General features: G+C 41.4%; 1 protein-coding gene across 2 annotated transcripts; it reads left to right on the top strand.

The window, feature by feature from the left end:
• Window positions 1–593: 593 nt before the first annotated feature.
• Window positions 594–20227, top strand: map3k2 (mitogen-activated protein kinase kinase kinase 2). 2 transcript variants are annotated; one of them, XM_072683544.1, is made up of 17 exons: window positions 594–1091; window positions 2676–2749; window positions 2855–2973; window positions 4750–4790; window positions 5129–5228; window positions 5490–5603; window positions 5873–5954; window positions 6893–7023; window positions 7510–7589; window positions 7846–7913; window positions 8019–8111; window positions 8497–8718; window positions 9262–9410; window positions 9596–9727; window positions 10344–10473; window positions 10725–10902; window positions 12127–20227. In XM_072683544.1, exons 2-17 carry the CDS (start codon window positions 2746–2748, stop codon window positions 12344–12346), a joined length of 1863 nt encoding a protein of 620 aa, XP_072539645.1. In that variant the 5' UTR covers window positions 594–1091; window positions 2676–2745; the 3' UTR covers window positions 12347–20227. The 2 variants fall into 2 exon arrangements, with proteins under 2 accessions (XP_072539645.1, XP_072539646.1); XM_072683545.1 differs by lacking the exon at window positions 594–1091 and adding an exon at window positions 2072–2261.
• Window positions 20228–20603: the final 376 nt, after the last annotated feature.

Raw genomic sequence — 20603 nt, 5'->3', positions numbered from 1 at the left:
TATCAAAAAATCTAAAGTTGAAGTTATAAATACAAATAAAAATAATAATTTATAAATTGCTCTTATAAAAAAACTCTTTAATTTTTTTGAGCTCACTCAGGAGCGCCCTCTAGTGTCTGACCAACCCGGAATACATCACGTTCAAGTTCACTTGATTTCATTTCATAAACGTCCCAGCAGCTCAATTAAAGCATTTATTTTTTAATTCTGTACATTTATTTTGTATTTTAATCAACGCATCATGTACTCTTATAGGGTCCAGACATTTTACATTTTTAACGTGTTATGTAGGCATGTATTATTTTCGCACGTCACCCACTTCAAAATGATTGAATGATAATTGAAATTTAAGCATATTTATTTTATTTTTGACTTTTTATATCGGAATCAAGCCTAAAATTTAATGTATTTATTAATTAATTAATATATGTATTTATTTCGCTAGTCACTATCTTTAAATCTCTAAAAAAAATAGGTTTTAGTACTGACCTCCTCATTTTTTTAATATGTTATATGTATAATGTAAACTAGCCTCTAACCCCCGTGTCCCGCGGAGGTCTCCGTACTGTACGACGAAGAGCGCAAAGCTCTCTGACACTCTGGACGTGTGTCGCGGGTCGGACGGCTCCACCAGCAGCGTCGGCGCAGGGGGGGGATAGTGAGCAGCGCTCCGTGATCAGGCTTCAGTCGAGCCGTGCTGGTCGCTTGTTTTTGCCATGTAAACAAAACCACACCGACTAACGTTCATCTGCATGGGATCATTTGCGACACGGCCGCGCTGACACGACGTGTTTGGCCTGAATGAGAAGCCAGTGCGCTGGTTTATCGCTCGGCCTGTGGCGCATCGACAGCAGCGGCAGCGGCGGCGGCGGCAGCAGCGGCGGCGGCGGTGGTTGTTAGCCGAGCCGAGCCGAGCCGAGCTGAGCTGAGCTGAGCCGAGCTGAGCTAGTGCGCTCGGGCCTCGGGACTAAAGTTGGAGTTGTAGGCGGACTTTACAACTTCTGAAGCCCGTTTTGGAAGCGCAAAGTCGGGCAGAGCCCCCACGTCGCAAGGCCCTTGGATGAGGAAGTGAAGATACACGGACCACCCAGGTGACATGGACGTGAAACGGCACATTTTGTGCCATTATCGGCGGCTTTGCGGTGTAATTTTGGAGTCTTTTAGCTGTCAGTCGATCTCTGTAACAGCCGTGAAGCGTTCCGTCGGACATCGCTAGCTAGCTGTTAGCTAGCTATAGCATTTCAAATAGCTATGCTAGCTAGCTAGCATCGAAGTGTACGGCCATTCGTATGCTGGCAGCTAGCTAACTATTAGGAGTCTAGCTCCATATTGAAGATATATTTGAAAAGGTTGGACATTTAGCTAGATAGCTGTCATATCACTAAAATAACTTAAATAGTTTAAATATCCAGCGAGTTTGAAGGTAGTTGGCAAGCAAGCTAGCGCTGACTAGCTAGCTAGGCTAACAGCTAGCCAGCTAGCTAGCTAGTGTGGCTAGCGCGCCTTCAGACTGCTAGCTATCTACTATCTATCTATAGCTAATTTAGTTAGCTAGGTAGCTAATAAGCGAGTGTTATTGAGATGTCGACCCAGTTTATCGTGCTTATATTTCTATTCGTCATGTCAAAGGCAGAAGTGTGTGTTATTATGGAGATACATTGCGAAACTATGCTGCTACAGTGCTGTTTAGCTAGTTAGCACTAGCTTATAAGCAAAGCGGACGTGCTAGCAGGGTCCAGCGTCCTCCAGCTGCTGGAGATGCTTTCTCGATAAGCCCCATGTTGGACGCATGTAAACACTATTTCCATTGTTATCCTCGATCTTGTGGCCTCGTTATCTAATAAAGTCAAGTAGCTGGCTAGCTAGCTATGTGAGCACACACTCTCACACACACACACACACACACACACACTGTGTTGTCTGTTGAAACGGTACACCAGCGCTAACTAGCTAGCGACCGTCCGTAGAGCAGCTTTTGACAGCTGACAGACCTGCCAGGAGCTGAGAGGTCACCCTGTTTATGTCCAAATACTTGTGCAAAAGCACACACACACATACACACACACACACAGAGAGAGAGAGAGCATGTCAAGTCCCTGTAGAGAAGTACTGCCAAACGACTAGGACTCTGGACTCTGGATCTGATGAACATGACTACCTACTGGCACTGTGTCTTAATGCCAGGCGTGGGCTAGAGGGGTATAAAGCCCCCCAGCATTGAGCTGTGGAGCAGAGGAGCCAGTGTGTTCTCTGGAATGATGGTTGGTGCTCCATCCAGTACTTTTAGGATGAGTTGGGGGCGTTGGAGATGAGATGAGGTGGGGTGCTGATCAGCATCCAACATCTGGACCTTTCTAACACTCTTGTCGCTCAATGCAAGCAAATCCTCACAGCAGTGCTCCTCCAAAGTCTAGTAGAAAGCCTTCTTTCCTGGACGGCAGAGACAGTTCCTTCAACAAAAGCAGGATAACCCCCCTTAAAAAAACAAAAATCCATTGATTTTGAATAGTGGATGTCACAACCCCCCAACCCCCCCCCTGAGAGCCATATCTGAATTATTTTCCTCCTCAGTGCCAGCTTGTGTGGTGTTAGATGGTAGCAATTGTTAGTGTATACAAAGTACATGCCTGTGTGATTCACGCCCCCTCAAACTATGTTGTGTTCTCCATGTACAGGAGAAAGGAACCCATTTGATGGGCGATATCCTCTTTCCTAAACTCCTGGGGCAGACTGTGAGCAGTTATCATGGGTATGTTACCAATCTTCTGATAATAGATGCACAAAGGTTCTCTAAATCCTGATTAGCACCATGTCATGCTGAAAGTTGTAAACCTGTTTCTGTTTATTCTGACAGACGAGCAGGAGGTTCTGAACTCGATCATGCAGGACTTGGTTGAACTGCACCGCTCTAGCCGGCCAGCCATGTCTCTGTCTGACCTGGGCAAACCAAAGGCTTCGTCTCCCAAGAACCAGGTCTGATGCCTCTTTCTGATTCTCCAACACTGGCTTACGTAAACATGTACATGGAGTGGAGGTATAGGGCTGCATGATGGCCCACTGGACGAAATACTGCTGTTTATTTGTTCCTAGAGTACCGTACAATTATTTATTGTGTGAATAGTAAGTATGTGACTTTGGCGAAGGTGAAAAGTGCTCAGATGCGGTTTTAGCAGTCTATTTACAATCCTGTTATATTGCCTCAGAATCAAACACAGATTTATTTATTTATTTATTTATTATTTAACAGAGGGCTGGTTTACAGCATAAGGACTGCCCACAGAACTTGCAAATTTGAACGGTTTTAGGTTTTTACACCGTAACAAAAACACAAATTATTTTTTAACAGTAGTCTTACCAGGTTGTGTAGCTGGACTCACTGGATGTGCTGTTAGCAAGCTCAAGAGATTGTAGATGGTTAGCTTTTAGACTTGCTAAAAGCAGGTCATGGGACCTGGTTCACGTAGTAACGTGTATTCTCATAGCGAGTCTAGAGGCGATGAGCTGCTCTCCAGTATCCCAAAAGTCCTGTTTTACCCTTTTGCCAGCTTTGACTAGGGCTTTTGCTAGTGGTCTGGGTGTGTGTAAATCCGAGGGCCATAAATATGAGTCAAGACTGTTTACGATATCAGTATCGCAAGTTCCAATATCACGGTAATGATTAACCAATGATGAACTGTACAGTACCGGTGGTCCTGCTGAAGAAACTGCCTGGGAAGCTTTGCTATTTGTTGAACTGGGGCTCGGTTTCTAAAAGGTGTAGTAAGCTTCACATTTACCTTACAAAAACTGTCTTGTGGAACTGTCTGAGGATTAGAGTACGAAAATGGGCATATAGAAGTTTTAGGAACCAGGTTCTGGATACTTTCCTTACTATTGTGGTTGTTTTGATGCATGCAGGGGCAATATGAGGGGAAGCCATGTGTGTATATATACAGTCGAATGCAATAGGTTGAAAGGCCACTGTTCAAAGTTGACATTTTTGTTGATTTTCTGTTCTGAATTCATGTGCATGTGCATGTTTTCTTGCACAGTTTATTTTTCCACATTCAAAAAAGAGACTTATCAGTGGCTTTAGGGGACGTTTTCATATTTAATGGAGAGTCGTCTGGTGAAAGCACGTCTCCTCAGACATGTGAAACCAGCCACTGCCTATTTTCAAACTGCAGCCATCAACCTACCCCAAAGAGAGCAAGGCCAGTTGTGCTCTTTTGGACTCCAGGATGGAACCCCCATCAGAGCCCCTGTTACTAAACTAAAATAAATTACGAGTCTGAATTACCAACGCTACGTTCACTTTACAGCAAAGCACTTTAAACTTTGAGCTTAAAAAGTTTTCAGTTTAATTTCAGTGGCAGGTTCATTTCAGACCACTTAAACATGTGATGAGTGTGACAGACCGTCCACACACAGGCTATTGCCTGTGAACTGATGAAGACACCTAAGGAAAAAATAAATATATATAATAAAAAATATACATTTATTTTATTTTTTTTACCTGTACGTTAATTTAAGGAAATGAACAATAACTGTGCACCACTGAAATGTGCAGAAGATGTCATTTGAGCCTGGCTTTCCAAACCTTTGCATACGATTGTACAGTATGTATCGCATCATTTGCAATGGGTAAACTGTAGAAAGAGGTTTGCAGTAAATATGGTTGTTGTTCTGGGGTCCACAGGGACGGACGTTATTAGATGGAGTGCTGAGTTCAGTTATGGACGCTCCTTAACGGTGCTTTCTTTCCCGCAGAACGATGTTCGAGTGAAGTTCGAGTACAGAGGGGAGAAGAGGTAACGACTTCAACTTTATAAAGCATGTTTATGCCGGGTCTGTTACTCAAAATTAGTTTATAATAGGAAGGAATCTGACTGCAGGCTAGATAGGCCCTGAATGCATAAAGCGTTTGAAGAGAGACATTTATGAAATGCTGGAAAATGGTTGGTTGGTCTATTTTATTTATTTATCCTTTGTTCTATTGTAATAAAACCTATATAAATACAGGTTTTTTGGTTGATGAGAGATTATTTGAATATAGTATGGTTTGGAGCTGTCTCACTGTAAAAAAAAAACAAAAAAAAAAAAACAACAAAACAAATGCACTCTGGTTATGATGTTCTTGCTGTTTCAGGATTCTGCAGTTTCCTCGGCCCCTCAGGCTGGATGATCTGAGCACCAAAGCTAAAGTGGCTTTTGGGCAGGCCATGGATCTGCACTACACCAATAATGAGGTACTGAAATTAGGGTCTCTGTGTAGTAACGTAGCGGTTGTCCTTTTGAATGAATGGGGGAAAAAAGAAGATCAAGTACATTTCTCAACAGCATCTAAAATCAGTTTCCGGGAGAAAATGCTGAATAGTTTGAAAATGCTGAATATTACTTTTGCCCCTTATTCAGAAATAAATTGTAAGATGTTAGCGCTTTTATTTTACTCAGCATTTTTATTTTCACTTTCTTTTTTCTGTCTCCTTCTTTCTGCTCTGCCTCTCTAGCTGGTGATTCCTCTGAGCACTCAGGATGATCTGGATAAGGCCGTGGAGCTGCTGGATCGTTCTGTCCACATGAAGAGTCTCAAGATTCTGCTGGTGCTGCCAGCCTCTTCCCAGGTCAGTCTGAACTCTAACTACTTCTCATTTTATTTTATTTTTTTTTCTTTCTCTAATTTTGAGAAGGTTTGAGGGGCCTCACTCTGCCTCACAATACTGAGCAGAATACGTTCTTTACGATCAAATATTTTACTTACTTAATACTTATAACCATAACTATTTTACAAATATTATCATAAATATCATAAATAGTTTACAAATATTCATGATTTGACATTTTACTATTAAATATTTCACTCTTTACTTTTTCTCCCCTCTGTCTCTGTCAGAACTCTGTCTCCAGCATGGATCTTCTGCCGACTCGTGAAAATCTGGACAACACAGACAGCAACAACATGCTGGGACTTATAGGTCAGTTCTGAGTCAAGTAAAAAAAAGGCACCCAGTCTCAGTACTGAGCATTGCATGATTTTGAACATTTGATTAGTGTTTTGATAGTTACTAATGAGATCAGTCACATGAGTTATATCTCAAAACAGAGGATGATCCAAGTGCCTGGGATAGGTAACCACTGGTCAGCTATGTGAAATACATTTCCTAAGTAAAGCACTGCCATGGACACATGCAGCAGAATGAGACGGTCACTACTAATGAGTAATGGAGCCCACCAGAAGCAGAATTTGAAATATGCATGATCAGAGTGTCTGAATGTCTCATTTCAGTGTAATTCTTTTGGAGATGTCTTTAATTCTGCATTTGCCTATAAATTTCATGAAGTTATTACATGAAGTTTCCATGCACTGGTAGTCTAAATACCAGTGTAATATTAATGCTTATTTCTGCTAGCTCCCTCTTGTGGGAAATATTCAGACTAGGTAAATTGCCTGTTTATTGTTCAAATAACAAACTAATTACTGAGCCAGTTCTCTGTCCATTTGAATATTAAGCACCGCTGTAGTGCTATGCAGTGTATTGATATGATATTTGATGGCATGGTCCTGGTTTCTTTGAGTTTCTTTAGTTTGTTTTTATTAGACTGATAATTACAGTGTAATCTAGTGGTGCACTGAAGTTAACCTCAGTTAAGTGACTGCAGTCAAGCTCTGAAAACATACTGCACATACTGGCTATAGAGGGTCTCGAAACCTGTTTTTAGGCTGAACAATTGAATATTGAATTAAGCGACAAGTGAATTAAAGTGAATGTGTGGGCCTCGCAAAACCCATTTTTCAGACTGAGACGTTGCTCCTGAGCGGTTTCAGGATTCTTTTAACTGCACTAGATTAGATTAAACGAGATTGAGTTAAGCTGCATATAAACTTCTCTCTGACTTCTCTGTTTATCTGCAGGCCCTCAAACCACAGATCGCAGCTCACCTCCTCCAGGCTACATCCCTGATGCCCTGCAGCAAGTGGCCAGAAACGGTTCCTTCACCAGCATCAACAGCGAGGGAGAGTTCATACCTGAGAGCATGGACCAGGTACTCCCGTGTTGTGTTTTTATTGACGTTTGACTTCACTGCTCACTTGAATGCTGCCTGTTGTGAGGCACTTTATGTACTTTATGTTTCTTACCAGTTTAAAAGGTGTCCATGATTTTGCCGGCAGATTTAGTCATTTTCTCCACTAAAAAGTAGTATTTTTGTCACATGATCAATGCCAAAAATAAAAAAGGGGGGGACAGATTGATCTAAAAAGGACTATACGGGATGAGAACATAACCTGCCCAGGGCCACGTTACACAGCATAATAAGCTACAAGAATCTGAAGGGTTACCTCTAGGAAGATCATTAATTAAACAATACAAGACAAGTCAGAGAGGGTGAAGGGCCTTGCTCAAGGGCCCAACAGTGGCAGCTTGCCGAGGCCGGGTATCCCAACCCAAAACACCTGTCATCAATAGCCCGGAGCTCTAACCGCTGAGCCACCACTGCCTCACCATAACTGTGATGTGTTTTGTCATGTAGATGCTGGACCCACTTTCCATGAGCAGCCCTGAGAATTCAGCATCAGGCAGTTGTCCTTCTCTGGATAGTCCACTTGACAGGTAATTTTTAAGTACATGCACAAACACACACACGCAGCCTTTTAGTTGGTGCCCAGTAATAGTGTGCAGCTTGAAAATATTGTCACGGTCACGTAAAAACATTGTATCTCCAAATAAGTAAGGTGACATGAGAAACCGTCTTAACTATCATTGAAAGTCGATGTAAAATATTTTAATGAAAGAATGAAAAAAATCAAACCCTTCAAACCCTACCCTTACTGCCCAGGAATAATCTTAAATCTCTCTATTTTTACAGTGATAGCTATCCTAAATCCCGCATGCCCCGAGCTCAGAGTTACCCGGACAATCATCAGGAGTTTCCTGGTAAGCTGTATTACGGTACTGTATATATACAGCAATGCCACAGTGATTTGTTGTATTAAATAGCTTCCAAAACATCTGTTTAAAATCTGTATCTCTTTTTACCAGAGTGTGATATCCCAGTGTTTGAGAAGTCAGGGAAAGGTGGCACATACCCACGGAGATACCACATTTCCTTTTGTCAGCAGGACTACAGCGATGGTAAGGGGCTACATGCACACACTTAGTTACTTTTGCTAACTTGGTCAATCTTTCAAGCAAGTACCTGTTTGTTTGTTTGTTTGTTGGTTGACCGGCAAGATTAGCTTCTTATTACAACAACTCATTTATGTGGTTTTCTCACAAACTCTCATGTATATTTTGAGCTGCAGTCAAAATATTAAAAATGCTATAGACATGAGTTGTTATTAGACACGAAAGGATTGATCAGCTGTGTTTCTGTATCAAACGATTTTCAAATCGCCCAAATATATGCGGCAGAAGTACAGTCAACACTGTATTCTGTACCAACATTGCACCACTGTATTTTGATACAGTGTATCTTTCTTAATTGCAAATATGCAATTTGTCTTTCCTGATTCTGCAGGGCGCAAGACGTTTCCGCGGGCGAGGAGGACACAGGGCCACGGTTTTCGCTCTCCGGTGAGTTTCAGCCCAACCGACCAGAGCCCGAGCACCAGCAGTGGAAGCAGCATCTTCACCCCTGAGCTGGAGGAGCCAGGACGCCGTCGTCGTGGCAGCGACATTGAGCCCAACCCAAACACCAATCCTACCCTGTCAGTCATGGACATCAGCCCACCCAGCCGCTGTAAGCTTGGCAGCAAATAATTATGGGGCTGTTTTAAATTGCAGCCTTACAATTTAATTATTATAACAATTTTATTTATTTATTTATTTATTTATTTAAAAACAACCCTGTTAATTTGCTGACCTCTGGGTGCAGTTAGTTAGCTGAAGAGATTGTAGCCGGTTCTCTGGGTTAGCTTTTTGCCTTGCACCTCTTGTCTAGCACCCTTTTTGTTTGGCCTAGTTTTAGCTTTAAACTTTTTAGCCTTTTTATTTGTTCCCCTGGATTTCATGTGCTAATACCTGCAGTGGCGCATGCTCCAGTTGGCTAAATAATGTTTGAGGTTCACAGTATGTCAGTTCTGTGTACTGAACTCTCGTTATGTCAGCTTTTACAGGTGGCATGTACAGCTTTACCTTCTAGAGCACCTATAAAACATTGTTAAATTGAATGTAATATACTCTATTTTAACTTGTTTTGGCAGTTTAAGCTGCTTCATTTTAAAGTACAAAAGTGAATGATGAAAAACAAACATGTTAATAAGTCTGCCTCTGTGTTGTGTAGCTCCTCGTGCCCCCACTAATTGGCGTCTGGGGAAGCTACTGGGACAGGGAGCCTTTGGCCGGGTCTTTCTGTGTTACGATGCTGACACCGGCAGGGAACTCGCTGTCAAACAGGTCCAGTTCGATCCAGACAGCCCAGAGACCAGCAAGGTGAGTGCTAGAAAAAAAACCCTGTCCTTTGCCTTTTTTTAAATCTTTTTGTGAATAATGTGACAGAAGCCCAGTATGTGTTTGTACTCTGCATCGATATTCAGATGTGTGCATTTGTTTGCTTTTCTGTTGTTGTATCTAAAATAGCCTTTGTATTCCCTGTCTGTCTGCATTCGTGTTCTTAGGAGGTGAGCGCGTTAGAGTGTGAGATCCAGCTCCTAAAGAATCTTTTCCATGAGCGCATAGTCCAGTACTACGGTTGCCTACGGGACACGCACGAAAGAACTCTTTCAATTTTCATGGAGTACATGCCTGGGGTAAGTATTGAGTCTGCTATTTAATTTGAGGAGTTATGTTGTATTTGGGATGGGTGTTTCAAATATGTTAAGTCAAATATACAGATACAGACTTTATTAATAGTCCCCAACCTGTAGTGCTTGCTACATGCTTTGTATTGTGCACCACCCAGTGGCCCAGAGCATCTTTTCCAGTGTGTGGCAACCCTTTGTAGTGTACAGTAGTCTTTTTGTGGTTATTTCTTTGGACCATACAGATAAGAAATCAAGACCATGAAGATTTAAGATGTGTGCTCTCACACCTTGCTTAGAACTTTAGAGATTTAATGGTTCTGGTTGAATATTCAGATTTACTAGGGGGTTCAGATACTATTCAGATATTCAAACCTTCAGAATCATCAATTTAGGTCTATAAACGTCTGCATATGTTGTTTAATTTATTTCCTTGCTTTATTTTTAAAAACTGAACACAAGTTTTTTTGTGTTCAAAAATCATGATCAACAGACAAATAGGCATGGTGCACAAATGCCTTTTCTGTAAAGTTGCTATTTTAGAGATACAGGTTTTTAGTCTGACTGAGACAAAATAGTGGTGAAATAGTCTGCAGAGATGTGATGTGTTTGTGTCCACCCTCAGGGCTCAATTAAAGACCAGCTGAAGTCGTACGGTGCACTGACCGAAAACGTCACACGCAAATACACACGCCAGATCTTGGAAGGAGTATGTTACCTCCACAGTAACATGATCGTACACAGAGACATTAAAGGTAAGGAAGTATGACCGGCATGTCTGTGCATTACAAGGCAGGGATGGGTAGACCAAGGCTCTTGTATTGATATTTGTACTGTTTAGCCTCCGAAGTTAGACTTTGGTTAAGTTGGGCCTCTAATAATTGTTGCTGGCCTTTTCTGTCTCTCTTCTTAATCATCCAGGTCTTTCCTCTTCCTTTCTTTCTTTTGGAGTTTGCCTGTATTGCTCGCCCTCTTATGCTGACTCATTTTCATTTTTTTCGTTTAGGTGCCAACATCCTGAGGGACTCTGCAGGGAACGTGAAGCTGGGTGATTTTGGGGCCAGTCGCAGGCTACAAACCATCTGTCTGTCGGGGACGGGGATAAAGTCAGTGACGGGAACGCCTTACTGGATGAGCCCGGAGGTGATCAGTGGAGAAGGCTATGGAAGGAAGGCTGATATCTGGTAAAGAGACACAACTCTAAAACTGTACTGTAATTCAATTATATACAGCTCATCAGTTATTAGTATTGTTACTGGTTATTGAATAGTAAGTTATATAGTGTTGATTTAAATATTAATGATATATATATATATAAATAAATAGTATAATATATTTAATATTAAAATTAAAGAACAGTGTTTAAAAATCTAAAAACAAAGTTACTAAAATAATCTTATTAGAATATAACTAATTAGTTATTTGCTTTAATTATTTATTGACACTTGTTTTGTGTTAGTTGATTATATGAATTTTATTTTAACTTTATTTATTTATTTATTTTTTATCCTGGTCCTAGAGACACCCTATATAGCATATTTTAGTGCTTTCTCTGCTACCAACACACCTAATTCAACTGATTAGCTCATTACCAAGCCTTCAGTATTAAAGCAGGGTGTCCTCTAAAATGTGCAGGGCAGGGTCTGCCTCCAGGACCAGCGTTGAGAAACATGACAACCTAAGGGGCAATTTAAATGCTTAATTGGTTTGTTGCATTAGTGGAAAATCTTTTGTAGAGGTTTCTATGTATAACTATTTACCCAATAGAAACCATTAGGCTAATAGTGCATATATTAATGTAATAATGTATCATGTTTTCTGTAAATATGTAATTAATTATATTATTATAGTGAAGCCCTAATGAATGTTAGAGTATGTGTCATATTTGTCACGTTTCAGCAGATGCTAGTAAACATAAATTAGCTGTTAATAGGAGCAAGAGCTTCTCAAGTAGGTGAGATCTTGTGAGCTAGACTGAAGAACAGAGCTCGGTTCCTCCAGGTTTCTCCTGGACGCCCCCAATCCAGCCAGCACAGCGTGGATGTGTTCAATTCCAGCAGCAGCAGCAGCAGCGGCTCACCTGATTTACCATCATTAAGCCCTGATTTACCAAACCAGGTGTTGGAGGAGAGCTCTAAATAATACCTGACTCCATGAGGAGAACTTTGGAGATGTTTTAATGAGCAAAGTGATGGAAAACCACAACTTTTTGGATGAATGGTCTTGTTTATTGTAATATTAGTGTTTTACTGTGTAAATACAAAAACTTGCTGTCCAGCTAAGGTGCTTTTTCATTTCGGTTTTCACTAGTGCCTTAGACTTTTTTCGCAGGACAGCTTTTTTTTTTCTTTTCAGTCATTTTGGAAGTTGAAAATGTGTCAATGCTAATCCTGCTGTCTTGGTTACAGGAGTGTCGGCTGCACCGTGGTAGAAATGCTAACTCAGCGACCTCCCTGGGCAGAGTTCGAGGCCATGGCGGCCATCTTCAAAATCGCCACTCAGCCCACCAACCCTGCGCTCCCAGCCCACGTGTCTGACCACTGCCGCGACTTCCTCAAGCGCATTTTCGTGGAGACGAAACAGCGGCCCGCTGCTGAGGAATTATTACGGCACATTTTCGTTCACTAACCCATCCTCCCCTCAATCACTGACCAATCAGAAAGAACCTTAAGTGTCTGTAGGCTCTGCCCTTTCCTAGACTCCTCCCAGCCTGCTGTAGAGAGCGCCCCATTGGACCAGACCTGACAGGCGGTGGGCGTGGCTCAGCAGGACAGGGGATTACATTTTATGCCTCGTGGTGGAGGACGGCAGTTGGGAGCAGCTTGATTCCATACGAAAACATTTGCACCTTAATTTCACTCGGGGGTAAGTAAAGTACCCCTGAAGACTTCTGTTCTCTCTGTACTGTTTTTTTGTTTTTTGGTCTTGTGTAGTTGTTATACCCTGCAATTTTGGAGTGGGAGCCTTAGCTCTGGGGAGTCTAGTGGAGTTCTTGACTCGCTGGATGAATCCCAGAGGCTGTCTGGTCCAGACTCGACCTAGAATGTACTGTCAGCAACCCCAGAACACGTCCGGTATGCCGTCAAGCTGCTAGAGAGGAAAAAAGAAAAAAGGGGAGGGAAACGAAGTAAGATGATGATGATGATGATGATGATGATGACACCAGACCAACACATCCCACTCGGCTCTCCTAAGTTCTCATGTTCTTGCACAGTTTGTGTACAAAACACACACACACACACACACACACACACACTTTCCTGAAGGACTACACTGTAGAAAATATCACTCACTATGCTGTACAAACATTAGTTTGCTGTACCTCCCTTTCTTTCTCTCTCTCTTTTTCTCTCTCTCTCTCTCTGTCCACTCTTCTCTACCAGAGAGTGCCACCGTGTTGTGCTGTAGAACCCCCAGCAGGGTTGTGCTTCTTGTCTCTTCCCTCTATCTCTTGCCCACAATCTGCAATGTTGTTTTTACGGTGTGCCTTTTTTCGATTCGTAGAAGCTTCGTCATTCTTTTTTGCGGTTCTTGCTTTTGTCGCCACGGTACTCATGCGGTTCGTGCCGCCATGTCACGGCTAGGCGCTCGTTTCGGTACGTCAAACCTTTGCCTTCTCTCGTTATCCAGTGCCCCTCCCTCAGTATCAAGCTGATCCCAGGTCAGTTCCTTTTGCCTTTCTGTGAAACAGTGCCGTAGTCTTCAATCTGAACCGAGGTCCACTCCGAAACAGGTTGAATATCAAGACGTTCACCAAAGCTTAAAGCCCAGGATACACACTCTGGGGTTGGTGCCTAGACAGCAGCTCAAAGGAGTGACTCATTTACACTTTTCAACTGCAGGATAGAAGGATTGACTGAATACTCGGATGGCCCGTGTAGGTTCCAGAGCAGCTACAACACCTGCGTATGCTTGTAACGGCCATGTTTTGGAGGACAAGAACAATCTCTGTAGTATTATTTTCTCTTTTTTTGGCAGTACCATAACATATGAAGAAGAAATCGATTGTTTTACAGTGTTTATCCGTTACTGTTCAAGAGCAGACCTTGAATGCCCAGTACGGATTCATATTTCGTCACCGCTCAGCAATTTGACGCTCAGCAGTACTTGACAATATGTAACTGTTTGAAGTTGACCTCAGTATCCCACAATGCCTTCAGACAGGTATTTCTTTTTCTCACCGTCTTGTGCTCTTCTTAACACTGCTCGACACACACACGCACATATATACACGCAAAATCATGCACATGTGCATGTGTAGATGCCAGACACCCACACACACACACACACACACACACACACACACACACACACACACACACACACACACTACTGCAGTACACTTACGCTCTTAGCTTTAGTTTGCAAAAACACAACAGTGCTGATTTACAGTGATTTGGGGGTGGGGCTTGAAGTTCTGCTTAGAAATGTTCTCTACTCTTACGGTACAGCTTCCCACAGAGCGCTATTTTACTTTGGTACCATGGAAGCAAAGTCAGACCTTAAGTTTCCTTAAGAACCTCATTTTTACTTAGCATCTTTTAATGCCATAGTGCTTCTCTCTGTTCACTGAGGACTGTAGTTTCTACAGGGATTCGTTCTACGTTCTAACAACAGGAAGTGCATCTTTTTAAAGGAGCACTCCAGCTGTTTTATATCAGCTATATATCAGCCATAATATTAGCACTACTGACAGGTGAGCTGAAAAACATTGATTATCTACAGTGACACCTGTCGAGAGGTGGTTATATTGGGCAGCAAGTGAACAGTCCGTTTTTGAAGGTGTTGTGTTAAATGGCAAAATCACACCGACCTTGACAAGGGCCAAATTGTGATGGCTAGACAACTGGGTCTGGTCTTATGGGCTTTTTCTGATGTGCACTGGTCAGGACCTTCCAAAGGTGGTTCAAGAAAGGACTGCCAGTGAGCTGGTGACCGGATCATGGGCACCATTGGTGCTCATGGAGCCCCACCTCACAACTTGCAGGGCGTAAAGGACGTGTCGGATACCACAGGACACATTCGAAGGTCATGTGGAGTCCGTGCCTTGAGTGATCAGATCTGTTGTTGACGATATGAGGGGCACCCACTCAATATTAGGGAGGTGTACTAATATTATGGCTGATTTGGTTGGTTTTCCGATAGAAGCTGTTGGGCAGCTGCTGAATAGGGTTGGTATATGTTAATGGAAAATGCATTTTTGTAGAACAGGTATGTGTTTGTATTTATTATGTATTTAATGTGGATACATAAACGTACAAAATTACACTTTATTTTCTTTCCTAACATCTTCTAGTAACCATGGCAATCAGGAAGGAATAGTCTCCAGAAAACTAGTCACATTGCTGAAACAATAGACTTACAAGTTGTACTAAATAGCCATCTTGGGACAAGTATGGCAGATTAGCATAGCACTTATGTTGAGTTATGATATCTGGCATCAGACAGTTCTTCAATGTATTTTTTCTGTATTGCTTCAGTGTTTGGAAATTAGACAGAACTTCTAAAGGTCTGTCTCATGACCATCCTAAGGCCTGCATTTCTAGATTTTAAGAATACCTCAGCAACTGCCCATTAGCTTATTTTAATGGTGTGTTAAAGTCAGTGGGTTTTCCAAGTACAGGAAAGTGTACTGCAAGTATTGTCTGTAGTTACTGGCCGTATGCTCTGCATATGGCAGATACAGAGTAGCTTGAAAACCCCCCCCCCAAAACGGTTGAATATTCCTTTGAATAAGAAGTGAATGTTGTGGATTGTAGGCTCGAATGCTGTTAGCTCGAATTGAGCTCCCTGTAGAAATCTTTCATGCTTGCATGCTCAAAGTGTGCAAGTCTTGACCGTTGGTACAAAGTGCACTCTGTGTGCCTTTTAAAAGGATGCAGCTCTGTATGTTCACATTGCTACTGGTTTAGTTGTTTTTTCAGTTATCCCACGTTCATACACATCGCCTTACAGAGTCAAAAACACAGCCATGTAAAGGGGTCAGATGTCTATAGAATAGGTGTTTGAATATAGGAATTTAGCCATTTAGATTTAGCATCACTTCACTTCGAGACGGTGCGGTGTTGAGTCTGAATGGTTGTGAAAACGGTAGGAAGCAGGAGGAACCGCACTTTGCACCAGCGTCTGCTGATTTTTGGGTCATGTTTTTTCAGACTGGTTAAAAGGAAATTACTTTATTGGAAATTATATCTCATGTCAATTTGTTGGTTGTACTGTCAGTAATATTTTACTGAGTTAAAAAAAAAAAAGCTACTCTAGTGCTGACTTCAGAGCTGTGGTTGTGCTCACCTCAGACAGGTGGTGTATGAGATTAGAGTGTTTGAGGGCTGGCCCGAACAGCATTTTACTATATTACATTCAAATATATGCAGTAGGGTGGCAGTATCCGTTATAATAATGCATACCAGTGATGGTGCAAATGAACTGAAATCAGCTGTAAACATATTAAATGTTTTCTGTCTGATATATGCAAAAGAATATTATTACAACTAGCATAGATTAATAAGTCTGCCATGCCTCGACAGTATACCAACCTCGCCATTTTAATTAAAAAATTTTTTTTAATGTATTACATTTTATAATAGACAAGACAACCATATTCACCATTAGAGTTGGACAAATTGGCTTCCACGTTTGACTTATTCATGCAGTGAACACACTAGTGATCAAACATACAGTGACAGTCCCTGGTGCTCAATGGCCCAACAGTAGCAGGTTGCGAAACACACAACCCTGTCATCAATAGCCCGGTGCTCTAACCGCTAAGCCACCACTGACCCATTAAACATTTCAAATTCATACAATAAATTCCAGCTGACTAAAGCGCTGCCGGTATGACCCGAGGAATCCCAGCTGGTTGGAATTGGCCTTGAATTGGCTCTCTCTGGATGTGTAGATGGCTCTCTCTCACACCACATCACTTTTGTGTGGCATCTGCTACCTAATGTATGAGCGTGCATTGGCAGCAGTTTGAAAAGAGGCCATGGCTGGTTGTGCATCGGAGGAGGCATGTGTCGGTGTCCACCCTTCCAGTGTCTGAGGCATTACTTGTAATAGGGGGAGAGTACTAATCAGCGGGTTGGGTCATTAGCTATATAAAATTGGGGAGAAAAAATTGGTTAACAAAAAAAAAAATAATAATAATTTTAATTTGATGATGAATTTGTATGGCTTAAAAGACTATGCTTATGCTAAATAGGGGAAATGGGGAAAACCCATATAAGGAACAATTACTTTAATATTAAAATGATTCGGGTCAGCCCTAGAGACTCTGAAAAAGGGTGCAACTAGTTGGGTAGAACTTTTTGTATTCAGTCTTTTTAATGAATTATTGTAAAAGCAAACAAACAAAAAGCCTAAAAGGCTCTGATAATTATGGTGGTACTGTATACCAGGGCCAGCCCGGACACACTGAATGCTCTTTAGAAGAAATGCATTTTCTAGCCATAGAAACTTGGCACAGCAGCTTAGTAATGAGAAGCACCTCAAGGAAAGCTGCAGGTCTGTGAGTATGCACAGCACTGTAAAGCCTCTCTGCAGACTCGGACCATTGAAAAGGTACACTCCAACAAATGTTTACAGGTTTTGTACTGTATGTAGGTGCTGCAGAACCGTTCTGTTTACTCCTATTGACCGAGTCTATCGTTCAATTCCTTTACAGTGATAGGCTCTGAAGTCATGCCATCCTTTTGTAGTCTGTGTTATGTCCTGATTAGAAACTCAGAATGTGAGCTTAATTGTTAATTGTTAAGAGGTTGTTAAGAAGTTAAAATAAGATTTCCAACTTCAGTAAAACACCGGCAATCTTATTAAAATACCAAATTCACACACCAGCAGGCGATGTCAAGTGTGGTAGTTCAGTTCAATTAGCACTAGTTTCGGTAGTTGGGAGTACTAAACTAACTGTATGGACGTCACACATACAGAATTTAGGAATTAGTCTTTTACCTGAAATTATGTAAAGCGTTTTTGCAGCAAAGGTTCTTATTTATGTAAAATATAAATATTTATATTTATATATAAATATTTATATTTATAAAATATATATAATTTTTTTATATATTTTTTTATGGTTGTAAATTGCATTTAAATTGAGAAGAAATTTAAAACATAGCTATAGAGAGAAAAGCTGCTTTGACATGGTTCCTAAAAATGGAAATGCCACTGACTACAGAAGGACGCATGACTTCAGAGATCTGTTAATGGAAGCCAGTTTAATTAATGTGTAGTTAATTGCTCCCAGCTTCGTTAATACAAGGTCTGTTCCAAGGTCTACAAAATAATGTATCCCAGTTCCCTCACAGACTGTTTGCCAACCCAGAGCACTTTTGTTTGTTTTTTTGGACCTTTCCACTTTCTTCACTAATGAATGCTATACTGTATTGCAGTCCGCTGGCACAACAGGGGCCTGGTTATGTTTGCAGTTGCCCTTCTGTGCTGTCTCATCAGATGACGCCGATTTAAAAAAACAAAACAAAAAAAACCAAACTTTTTATTATAATTTTTTTTTTTTGTGCGTGTGTGTGTGTCAAAAGGTGGCCAAGCCGAATCAGAAAGTACTCCCATTGTTGGCAACAGTATAAGTGCCAGTTCTCAAACCATTAGAACTTCAGTAGAACTTTTTTCCTCACTGTTTTTTCTCTGAACTTGATCTGAAAGGAGAGATGATGAGCATTATTTGGTGTGTGTTCGCGTACTCTGTGTACAGACCTGCTCTATGGTGAGTATAGGCGTTTATAACGTACGTACAGTTGTCTGTCCTTTCGATGTTAAACTTTTTGCACATTTTTGAGAACATAATTTGTACACTGATTTTAATACTTTTGCCAATGAATGTTTGGGTGTGTGTGTGATTGAGTGAGACGTGTATGTTTGCATTTGTCTGTATTCACACAAAAAAGAAAAAAAGAAAAAAAAGACAAGCTTGTTTTTTGACAAGGTGTGGTAGGAATTGCGAAGCCCTGCAGAGGAATGTAATGCCTGAATATCACCACTAGGTGGCACCACGTGTGCGTTTGCCTGTATTCCTACATTCTCGTGTCTCCTGCTGAAATGTAACCGAGATTTTGTTAGAAACCTGTAGGGCTCAATCAACCACCCTGTTGCCTGTGTATTAGTCCATCTTCGAGGCTTTCTAACAAGCGCCAGCTGCTTCAATACTGGCATTGACAAGCCCTTGTCCACACTGTCTTGCCATTTCTTGGTCTGTCCGGTAATAGAACTCGAGTGAAGTTTGTTAGATGAACCCTTGGGAAGACCAAGTGAACACAAGTGTCCACTTTCAGCAGCTGAACCTGTTCGGAGGCTTGACTACAACCCGAACGAATGATGGACAAAGCTGTGTATGAGCCATAGCTGTGAACAAGACAGCAATGATTACTGTTAAAAAAACATTCATGCCATTCATGCCAGCCGTTTGCTGGTTTGGCTTGTACTCTGTTTGCTAGTTAGTGAGCTAAAGGCTACGCTGCTAACAACAGCTGAAATAATAAAGATGGTGTACCACACTTCTAAAGCAAAGCCTACAGTCAGACGAAGCCGTTCAATGTTCACACGTTTTGCTTGGCCAAATCTGCATGGCTGAGATAGCTTCACTACGGATGACCTAGCCAAAGTGAGGGGTGTTCCAATTGAACTGTCCCCTCTTACACTTCTGCTGCAAGCGGCCACTTGTCTAACATGGGTGTGAGGTTGGCGAGGGCATGTTAAGAAAGGTATTGAACAGGGGTCTGGTCTGCAAACGCCGTTAAAGCTTCTCAACAGTTCTACTAACAGGCTGGGCTTTCCGATGAGGTCTATTGTACCACTGCTGCCACTCCTGAATGCACTTTGCGTGAGTGTCTTTGTGGTTGTGTTCTCTGTGTGTGTATGTGTGTGTGTGTGTGTGTGTGTGTGTGTGTGTGTGTGTGTGTGTGTGTGTGTGAGGGATTGTATTTGTGTGCGAGGCCTTTTTTTGAATGAGTGTTGAGTGAGTGCTGCCAGCGCAAAGGCCACTGTGCCCAGAGGCCCTGTGCTTTAGGACTGTACAATTGAAAAATGAAAAAATAATAAATGACAAAAAAAAAAAAAAAAATCATAAAAATTCAACAAAAATAAACAAAAAAAATGAACGAGAATTTCTCTCTTTTGGACAGAGTACACTTATCTGGTACAAAACTATCTCTTGTTTGTCTGCTTTGTCTATGGTACGAGAAAGCCATGTTTATAATTCAATTTGGTTTGTGACCAATAAGCCTGTTTATATCAAATCTGTATATCAGTGCTACGCATATTTTTTTTAAATATATATTTTTTATTTTTTTTCTCCTTTTTTTTTTTTAACTCAAGATTTTATGCATGATTGGCGTTTGAATGGCCCAATGAGGTTATGTGCCCTGCTACGAGAGCACAGCTGATTGGAGGGTTTGCTGGACGACATCATGAAATCTGCCTGTTGATGGCTGGCACTTTGTATAGTGTTGCTAATAATTATGATAATGAGAATAATAAATAGATATTTATTTCACAGTTCATGGTCTTGTTTTTGTTAATAATAATTATATAACATACCTTTTTATTTATTTATTTATTTATTTATTTATTTTATTTGGCTATCAGATGTGTTTTACAGGTGTCATTTCCCATATGGGGTGTAAACGCTTGATCTTGCAGTTTAAAAGAAAAACATTTAAACATTTAAGTGGATATACACTACCTCAGATAATCAGTCAATTGTGAAGAGCAAACCTCAGACCTTGAGCTGGATGGGCTACAAGAACAGAAACCTGAGGCACAGGCTCAACCAAACTGGACTGCTTAAGACTGGAGGACAACAAAGATCAAGCCTGGTCTATAAACTATGAGGCTAGGGTCAGAATTTTGCACCAGCAGCATGAATCCATAG

This window comes from Salminus brasiliensis, chromosome 7, assembly GCF_030463535.1.
Source record: "Salminus brasiliensis chromosome 7, fSalBra1.hap2, whole genome shotgun sequence".
Taxonomy (NCBI): Eukaryota; Metazoa; Chordata; class Actinopteri; order Characiformes; family Bryconidae; genus Salminus; species Salminus brasiliensis.
This window is presented reverse-complemented; position numbering and strand designations above follow the sequence as displayed.

Bases quoted from the DNA above. Each gene is read 5' to 3' on its own strand.
- map3k2 (XM_072683544.1), top strand. The intron at 4,791-5,128 runs GTAACGACTTCA...TTGCTGTTTCAG, and splicing joins GAGTACAGAGGGGAGAAGAG to GATTCTGCAGTTTCCTCGGC. The intron at 10,474-10,724 runs GTAAGGAAGTAT...TTTTTCGTTTAG, and splicing joins CGTACACAGAGACATTAAAG to GTGCCAACATCCTGAGGGAC.